Below are 10,792 nucleotides of genomic sequence, written 5' to 3' on the forward strand. Positions count from 1 at the left end.
GGTTGTTTTTTCCCACAGGGTTTTATTACTTGGCAAGGTTTTTAACGAGGCAATTTCGAAATGCACGGCTTAGACAAATACTATCAACATGAAATATCCAAGGGGGAGTGTTGTAGTATATATGAAACATGTTGTATTGTTCATAGTATAAAATGTCTATGTCATGTATAAGATAGGTATTTTAGGTATAGTGACTTGTGTGTCAAGCTTTATGCCAATGGGGAACAAGTGTGGCAATCATCATCATCACAACCACAATGTGGAGCTGCAAATGGAGATGCCACAAAATGAGGCTACAAATGGAGATGCCACAAAATGAGGCTACAAATGAAGATGCCATCAAGTTGTATCATTATTTACTCCAAATGTATCCCTATAAATACCTCCTTTGAATGAAATGAAATACACACATTGCTCTCCATTCTCAGAATCAAATCTCTCTCACTCTCAAGTTAATTTATGTTCATTCCAAAATTATTTTATGTTTATCCTTAAACAGACTTCACCAATCTTGTTTAACCAAAATCTTATGGCATCTAAAATAGACTACGCAAATTTAACTCAACACCATAAGGCCTTATCATGAGTTCATGACCAACTACTTGTAGTTGGAGACAAACTTTTCAACAAAATAGACAGACACTTTCGTGAAGAGAAAAGTCGTCCAGCTCTTTAATAGACAGACACTTGGAGTTTGGAATAAGCACAAGAGGAAGTAAGCACCTCCATTATTATTTGATCAATGTCACCATGTAAATTGCAATCCTTCGCTACCAAATCTTGACTAGCAAGTCTTCCAACTAACAAGTACGCAATAACGTGTCTGTAAACTGTTACCGACATGAAACCAACTATCAATTTCACATCTTCGCTAATGTGGAAAATATCACAATCCACTGTGGCTATTCGGGCCTCGTACACGATTTTTACAGTAAAAGAAACAGGACGACACTTGGAGTTTGGAATAAGCACAAGAGGAAGACACTTGGAGTTTGGAATAAGCACAAGAGGAAGTAAGCACCTCCATTATTATTTGATCAATGTCACCATGTAAATTGCAATCCTTCGCTACCAAATCTTGACTAGCAAGTCTTCCAACTAACAAGTACGCAATAACGTGTCTGTAAACTGTTACCGACATGAAACCAACTATCAATTTCACATCTTCGCTAATGTGGAAAATATCACAATCCACTGTGGCTATTCGGGCCTCGTACACGATTTTTACAGTAAAAGAAACAGGACGACCGGGAGATATCAACTTGGAATTTTCACCTTTGGTAACACCTCTTACATCACCACCTTCCTCCTCCATAGCTAGCCTAGCCTAATATCATACACAGAACTGCTCGATTATCTCATTTCGAATTTACGTACATATTTTCCCTCAGTCAAGGCCAGTTAGGCCAGAAATTCATCCTCTTATATTTTCACCCAAGATGATCGACGAGCAACATTGTTAACAGGATGAAGCACTCTTAATTTGTAGAATCATAGGAGGGTACGTGGATAATATACGTAATAAATTCTTGTATAGTACATTCGATCAGTAACATTTCAACTCAATCTCTATTTTTCACCATCAATTGTTAATTTTGTTGTAGTATATATGAAACATGTTGTATTGTTCATAGTATAAAATGTCTATGTCATGTATAAGATAGGTATTTTAGGTATAATGATTTGTGAGTCAATCTTTATGCCAATGGGGAACAAGTGTGGCAATCATCATCATCACAACCACAATGTGAAGCTGCAAATGAAGAAGCCACAAGGAGAGGCTACAATTGAAGATGCCATCAAGTTGTATCATTATTTACTTCAAAATGTATCCCTATAAATACCTCCTTTGAATGAAATGAAAGACACACTTAATCTCTATTATCTCTCTCTCTCTCTCTGTCAATTTACTTATCCTTAAACACGTTATCAGCACGAAATTGCTCTAGAATTAGGATCGAAGTTGAGAAGAGAAGAGGTAGTTCATAATCCAATCGAAGCCATTTTCTCAAACTTACAAAAAACCTCCAAACCCTAGCTCATATCAAAGCCCTTGATTCCAGAAGCCCAGAACCGGTTTCAGAACCCCCAGAACCGGCCGGAAACCGCTCGAACCGGCTGCCGGAAGATCTGAACCGCTGCCGAACCGCTGTCGAGTCCTGCCGAGCTGCTGCCGAAGACCTGCCGAGCAGCTGTCGATACCTGTCGAAGGGACCTGCCGAGCTGCTGCCGAAGGCCTGCCGAGCCCCTGCCTAGCTCCTGCCGAGAAGCTGCCGAGCAGCTGCCGAGCCACCCTGCACAGCACCTGCCGAGCTGCTGCCTAGCAGCTGCCGAGCTGCTGCCTAGCAGCTGCCGAGTTGCTGCCGAGCATCTGTCGACACGACTTTCCGACAACTTTTCCGGCGACTTTTCGGACACTTTTCCGGTAACTTTTCCGGCGACTTCCGGACACTTTTCCGGCGACTTTTCGGACACTTTTCCGGCGACTTCCGGACACTTTTCCGGCGACTTCCGGACACTTTTCCGGCAACTTTCCGACACTTTTCCGGCGACTTTTCCGGCCACTTCCGGTGACTTTTCCGGCTATTCTTGGGCAACTTTTTCGGTCATTTCCGACAACACTATTTCAAGGTATTCTTTACTAAAAGTTCCCGCTTTTGAGTCTTATTTATTTATTTTTTCTCCTCCTTTTTCTTTTTGGGAACTTACAATTAAAAAGCGGAATTATAGAAATTCACGCTAAACGAACTAAGAGCGTTCGTAGTCAATGAACTAAGAGTGTTCATAATATTCGGACTAAGAGCGTCCGCAAGCATCGATTTATGACCCTATTAAACATCATTGTTTCGGTCTAATCCAAATATTGATTTCTTGGTAGCATAGCTCGGAAATCTTATTATTTCGTGGAAGTTTTAAACTCCGAAACTAATACATCTTTTTCTTATATTTCAAGGATGTCGAATGAACCTAGACTCGATTTTCAAATCCTTGACTCAACTGGTTCGGATTACCATAGTTGGAGAACCGACGTTGAGAACCATCTCACATCAAAAGGGATATTGCCCATAATCCAGGCACCAAACGCGGGCCTTGTGTTCCAACGAACACCCATAAAGCATGCACAAGCAATTATCTTGATGCGACGCCATATGGACAAAGCACTCAGATTGGAGTATATGTCCATCAAAGATGCAAGGGAACTATGGGTAGCGCTAGAAGAGCGCTTTGATAATATCCAAGATTCCCTCCTCCCTGACTTGAAGATTCAATGGAACAATTTACGCTTCTCCGACTTCAAGTCTGTTGCTGAATACAATTCAGAAGCTCTTCGGCTAAGAGCCATGCTGAAGTTCTGTGAAAAACCTCTCACAGAAGAAGAACTGATTGAGAAGACTCTCTCCACCTTCCCCGTCGCAGCAATTATACTATCAAAGCAATATCGCACTGAATATAATGCTGGACGACTTACTAAGTTCAATGAACGTATCAATATTTTGTCGGTAGATGAGAAGCACGACAATATCCTTGTAAAGAATTATAATTCAAGGCCCGTAGGAACCAAAAGCGTTCGTGAGGCGAATTATAATGCACCCAAGAAAGGGCGCAAGGAGCGGTACCCTACTAATAAGGGGCATGTATACCCTAACAAGGGACATGACGGACGCATGGGTCCATACAACCGCCCCAATAAGGAAGGAAACCGCAACTTTGGAGCGGGCACACGTGGTGGCAAATCCACACGTGGGAGAGGAGAATATAACAACACCATGGGCCGTAACACTATGGGCCGTGGAGGTCGCATAATACGCCGTGGTAGTAGCAGCAACAACCCGCCTAGGGAATATCCACAACGTGCACCTCAAATAAAGAAAGTCAACCACAATGACGTGTGTCATAGGTGTGGATCAATCGAGCATTGGTTTAAGCAATGCCAAGCAAGTACACAACTAGCTGCAAGCTACAAGGAGTACAGGGAAATGAGGGAGCAAGAAGCTCACCTTGCTGAAAAAGATGATGGTGAAGATGTAATTCTCACCATAAAAGACTTCAAAGCTGGAAATGAAGAGCACGAGGATGCCGCAGACTTTGATTAAAATAGTCTTTTCTGTTTTCCAATAAAACGGCAAATGTGCCTTAGTCAAATAACAATTGTATTGACTCTTTCTTATGTGGCGTACTCAATGAAGTATGATGTCTAGGCAAGTAATTGAGATCATGGTACTTAAGCGAGCCTCGCTCCACCAACATCTCTATACTTACCTGGTCATATTTTATTGAAATTACCAAACGGATTGAGCAATTACAATTTGTATAAAGTTTGATTTTATATTGGAATAAACTTTGGAAACTTTGATGTAATCATTGACTATTTTCCCTATTAATAAAGTATCGCATTATCAATGTCATTGACATGTGTTAATATTCCGAACTTTATTTTTCAGTATGTCTCCGGGAGAATTGGAATGCCTTCTAGATAGTGGCACCACACATACTATATTACGACATAGGCAATTATTCTTATGGATGACGCCTAGTCAATCTTCAGTGACCACGATGGCAGGACCATCTAAATTGATTCATGGTCGTGGACCAGCTCAATTTCTATTGCCGAATGGCACAAATATTAATGTCGCCGAAGCTTTATATGCTCCAAGGGCTGGAAGAACCCTATTAAGTTTTAAAGATATAAGAGCCAATGATCTTCATGTGAAAACACATTGTGAGAATGGACAAGAGTTCCTTTACATCACCTCTAATAACTACGGAAATACACGAGTATTAGAGAAACTCATGTGTCGCTCTAGTGGATTGTACGCAACCACTATTAGAGTCATTGAATCCAACCATGTCATGAATGAAAATTTATGGGATTCCGACACATACAGGCTTTGGCACGACCGTTTGGGACACCCAGGTCGTGATATGATGATCCGTATATTAAAAACTTCACACGGACATCCATTCTTTAAAACAAAGAGGAATACGAACCAAAAAGAGGTTCAAAGAATTACTTCTAAAGCATATCATTCGTTTTGCAAAGCTTGCTCTTTAGCAAAAGTAGGATCGAGACCATCCTATGCAAAAGACATTAAAGAAAATATACCATTCTTGCAAAGAATACAAGGTGATATCTGTGGACCTATCCATCCAACTTGCGGACCATTTAGATATTTTATGGTGTTGGTTGATGCATCGACACGTTGGTCACATGTCGTGCTCTTATCCACAAGAAATGCTGCATTTGCTAAACTCCTAGCACAAATCATTAAGTTAAGGGCTCACCACCCTGATCATCCTATTAAGTCAATTCGTCTTGACAATGCTGGGGAGTTTACATCAAAAACTTTTGATGATTATTGCATGTCCATTGGGATCGAGGTTGAACACCCTGTCCCTCATGTACATACCCAAAATGGTCTCGCAGAAGCTGCCATTAAAAGACTTCAAATGGTTGCTAGGGCATTGGTTATGCGCACCAATCTCCCTATTTCTGCTTGGGGCTATGCAATATTACATGCAGCTGTGCTTATTCGTCTAAGGCCCACTGCCACCCAACCTTTTTCTGCATCCCAGATGGTGACTGGGTATGAGCCTAATGTCTCACATTTACGCATATTTGGGTGTGCAGTCTATGTGCCAATTGCGCCACCACAGCGCACTAAAATGGGTCCTCAAAGACGATTAGGCCTTTATGTTGGCTATGACTCTCCAACCATAATCCGCTACATAGAACCCTTGACAGGTGATCTATTTACCGCTAGATTTGCGGATTGTCACTTTGATGAGACAGTCTTCCCGTCTTTAGGGGGAGACATGAACATAACTAATGTTCAACAAAAAGGACAAGAATTGTCGTGGTTTGTCCCCACTTTGTCTCATCTTGATCCCCGAACTGCACAATCTGAAAAAGAAGTGCAGAGAATTCTCGATCTTCAGAACGTAGCAGAATCGATGCCTGATGCGTTTTCTGATATCGCTAAAGTGACAAGATCACACATACCTGCTGCAAATACACCTGCAAGGATTGATGTCCCTAAAAGACATAATGCCGTCTCAAAAATACATGAGAATGGCGCCAACGTTCCCTCTATGGGTGACACATTGGCTAGGCCCACGGCTCCTGCCAGGAAGCGCGGGAGACCTATAGGTTCGATGGATTCTCGCCCAAGAAAGAAGGCGAATTTGGCACAAAATAATAATCCATTAATCATAGATATGAATAATCCATCCCACGAGAATATTCCGGATTATGGTTATGTCCAAGAGACACCATTGGGGGACGCTCCAATGTCAGAACCAACTCCAGAGAATAGAGAAATCTCCATAAATTACAATAATGTATATGAGATGATGGATAGAAATTCTATGGCAATTGATGATGCGTTTGCATATCATGTTGCAAAAGGAATCATAGAATATGATGATATCGAACCTCGCTCTGTTGAAGAATGTCAACGAAGAGCGGATTGGCCTAAATGGAAAAATGCGATCCAGACTGAATTGGATTCACTAACAAAGAGACAGGTATTTGGGCCTATAATGCTGACACCACCAAATATAAAGCCTGTTGGCCATAAATGGGTCTTTGTTAGAAAACGTAATGAGAAAAATGAGGTGATGAGATATAAAGCCCGCCTCGTGGCGCAAGGTTTCTCACAACGCCCTGGAATCGACTACGAGGAGACATACTCTCCCGTAATGGACATTATAACGTTCCGCTACCTTGTCAGTTTGGTAGTTTCCGAAAAACTTGACATGCAGCTTATGGATGTAATTACAGCATATCTCTATGGGGATCTAGATTCAGAGATATATATGAAGGTTCCTGATGGACTTCAATTACCAAAATCAAGTGGCTCTAAACCACGGAGCGCGTTTTCAATAAAATTAAGACGCTCACTATATGGATTGAAACAATCCGGACGGATGTGGTATAACCGTCTAAGTGACTACTTGATTGGAAAGGGATATATTAACAATGAAATATGCCCTTGCGTGTTCATTAAAAGAACAAGTTCCGGATTTGCAATTGTAGCAGTTTATGTCGATGACATGAACCTAATTGGAACTCTAGATGAGTTAAAGGAAACTGCTAAATATTTGGAATCCGAGTTTGAGATGAAAGATCTTGGGAAAACACGGTTTTGCCTCGGAATAGAACTCGAGCACCGTAGTGATGGGATTATGATCCATCAGTCAGCATATACTCAAAAATTACTAAGGCGCTTTAATGAAGATAAAGCAAAGCCTGTAAGTACTCCCATGATCGGCCGAAGTCTTGAGCCCACAAAAGATCCGTTTCGTCCAAAGGATGAGGACGAAGAATTATTAGAGGCTGAAGTACCCTATCTAAGTGCGATAGGCGCATTATTGTATTTAGCACAATGCACAAGACCAGATATCTCATTCGCAGTGAACTTGTTAGCTCGACATAGTTCTGCGCCAACACGCCGCCATTGGATTGGCATAAAGACAATCTTTCGATACTTAAAAGGTACGATTGATATGGGCTTGTTTTATCCCTACAGAGAGAAAATAAAAGACGGAAGATTGGGATCAGACCCTATGAGGCAAAAAGCCACCTTCCGTAATACAGACGTCGGCAACACCATCCATGGTGACCGACGTTCTCCTCCTCCCCTCCATCAAAATAAAAATAATGTTTTGATGGGCTTTGCTGATGCAGGGTATCTCTCTGACCCTCATAAAGGTCGCTCCCAAACAGGTTATGTCTTTACCATGGGAAGCACGGCGATATCTTGGAGATCTACAAAACAGACACTTGTCGCTACTTCCTCAAATCATGCAGAGATTATTGCTCTACATGAAGCTGTGCGTGAATGCATATGGCTAAGGTCTATAAATAGACACATTCGAGGAACTTGTGGTTTGAAGTTAACCACAGATAAACCTACATGCATTTACGAAGATAATGCAGCTTGTATTGAGCAAATGAAATTAGGTTTTATCAAGGGTGACAATACTAAACATATATCACCGAAATTCTTCTACAATCAGCAACAGCAAACACTTCTAAACATTGAAGTAAATCAAATCCGATCAGAGGATAATGTAGCGGACTTATTTACTAAGTCGTTACCAAAAACCCCTTTCGAGAAACATGTGAAGAGTATCGGATTAAGAAGATTATCCGAACTCTCATGATCTTCAGGGGGAGTCTAAATCAGGGGGAGTATCTAGAAACAAACTCCACACTCAATGCGCATTGCACTCTTTTTCTCCTTCGACCAAGGTTGTTTTTTCCCACAGGGTTTTATTACTTGGCAAGGTTTTTAACGAGGCAATTTCGAAGCGCACGGCTTAGACAAATACTATCAACATGAAATATCCAAGGGGGAGTGTTGTAGTATATATGAAACATGTTGTATTGTTCATAGTATAAAATGTCTATGTCATGTATAAGATAGGTATTTTAGGTATAATGATTTGTGAGTCAATCTTTATGCCAATGGGGAACAAGTGTGGCAATCATCATCATCACAACCACAATGTGAAGCTGCAAATGAAGAAGCCACAAGGAGAGGCTACAATTGAAGATGCCATCAAGTTGTATCATTATTTACTTCAAAATGTATCCCTATAAATACCTCCTTTGAATGAAATGAAAGACACACTTAATCTCTATTATCTCTCTCTCTCTCTGTCAATTTACTTATCCTTAAACAAATTTGGTAATATTGAACTCATAAAATTGTGAAAGTCTTGTGCTCTTGAAAGATTCCAAGCTATGTAAATCCAATTTCAAATTTTCAATCACCATCTCAGTTGCCTATATAGCTTCCTACCATTTATGTCTGATAATGACTCTGGTTTTTTTTTTTTTTTTTTTTTGAAAGGGGTTTGGAGTCCCACACCCGGTTCTATTTATTATAGGGGTAATTCCCGCATACCCAGAAAACCTTGGTATTTTTCCCAACTGCCCAACACTTTGGTATTTCACTATTGATGAAAGACAAAGACTAACAGGGATAGTTTTAACAAACAAATGCCATTTGTATCCTATGTTGACCTTAGATTCTTCTACCGTTCTATTCAACAAAAAGGAACAGTAAAAACTTTAAAACAAAAACAAGACTAGCCTTCAACATGCCACATTTCGCCTAACGACTTCCTGTCTAAACGGCTACTCAAAGGGCGGAATCACTGCTGCTTGTCCTAATTTTTCCATTTTAAAACTGATTCTTTTGGCTGAACAGTAAAGCTTTAGAACTTTAGCTTTCCATGAGATACATGCATACGAATGTTTAAACTTTCCACTTTGACATTGTAAACTTTTGTTTGTTCCATGGTTTCCTGGAACAGAGTTTAAACTTTGTCATCGTAGAATTATGCATGATAAAGATGATTACGAGATGTAAAGATAATGACATAAACATTTTATAAATTAAAGAAGTGGGTGAACATCCATCTGAATTTATTTATTCAAATATACATATAAAACTCTTAAACAATCAGAGCCTCATTCTCAGGTAAACAGCAAAAGCTGTTTAGCTATCCATAAGAATGAGAACAGTTACTTACTTGTACTGAAAGCACACTACTTCACACCTAAACAGGAAGGGAAGCACACTGCTATTCTATTTTTATTTTTCAGAGGAGTTTTCTGATCTAAACTTCCAATGCCTTCTAAGAGAAGCTAAAGCTCCTTATATAGGGAGCGGAACTCAAACCAGAATTCAAAATACAAAATGTACAGGGCAACTCCGTGACTCTTGCTTTTCGTAGTGCTCCTGCTGGTGGAGGTCGGTCAGGGAAAAGCAAAAGGAAGAAGTGAAATGTTTTTCACTTAACCTTTTCTTTTTGAAAAGGAAAAAGCAAAAGTAGCTTTAGAAAAGTCTAAAGTTCTACAGTTGCTATTTTGGTGCTGATTCTTCACCTGTAGCTTCACATGTTCTCGTCCGTTTCAGAATGGTGGCCAAAGACAAAGGAGTTGTTGTCTGCTTGGGCCATGCGAGTTGTTGTTGCATTATCCTCGACGTCTGTATCAACATACATTTTGTAGTGGTTGTCATTTTCAAGCTTTTCCACCCAACGCATGCATGCCATTGTCGAGTCTATCTCTTTTCTGGTTAGAGATAGGAATATATCGCTGCTGACTACGTCAGGATGATCGTAAGCAGTGATAATTGTCTTTTCTCCTGCTGCCAGGAATGTGTTGTTGCTGTCTTCAGAGATGATCTTTTTGATGTAGTCAAGAGCCATGGCCTTCATCCAAGGAATGCTAGAATTAGGTTGGCCATTGTATGCAGTACAGGCTGGTTGAAGATATCTTCTTTGAATAATTCTCACATAATGATATGGAGGAATATATTCAACTTCACCATCTGTCTTCTGAATCCATTCTGGAGGAGTGGATCTGAACTTCAGACGAAGCATACAGTTATCTTTTCTGATGTTCTTGACTGTGTTGACAATAATAGGCGGCAAGCCTCTTAGATCATCATTAGTTTTAGTCCACAGATTATGGACAAAACCATTTTCAACAAGCCAAAGCTTGTGTTCTTGAGGATGTTCACTCTGAACATTTACCAGGTACCTTCCAACATATGGTCCTGAGACAATGAAGAGGGTTGGAGGAACTAGGTTTTCAGGATTGTGCCTTCCTATCAGATTATGGAATTCATACCAGTCTGATTCATTGAGTGCCATGATAGGGATCCTAGCACTTTCTGGACTTTCAAGGAAGGATAGTTTTTCTTTCCTTACAGCACTCTGCTGTGTATGAAGCTCTTCACCTTGTGGTCTACCATTCTCGTAGAGTTCTTCAGCT

At 40.5% G+C, this 10,792-nt stretch overlaps 1 protein-coding gene across 1 annotated transcript; it reads left to right on the plus strand.

Moving 5' to 3' along the window:
• Positions 1–2,523: 2,523 nt before the first annotated feature.
• LOC121051346 lies at positions 2,524–4,094 on the plus strand. The gene is made up of 3 exons (XM_040513618.1): positions 2,524–2,631; positions 2,954–3,527; positions 3,651–4,094. The coding sequence occupies exons 2-3, from the start codon at positions 2,955–2,957 to the stop codon at positions 4,092–4,094; spliced, it is 1,017 nt and encodes a 338-aa protein (XP_040369552.1). The 5' UTR covers positions 2,524–2,631; position 2,954.
• Positions 4,095–10,792: the final 6,698 nt, after the last annotated feature.

The sequence above is a fragment of the Rosa chinensis genome, chromosome 2 (genome assembly GCF_002994745.2).
Source record: "Rosa chinensis cultivar Old Blush chromosome 2, RchiOBHm-V2, whole genome shotgun sequence".
Lineage (NCBI taxonomy): Eukaryota > Viridiplantae > Streptophyta > Magnoliopsida > Rosales > Rosaceae > Rosa > Rosa chinensis.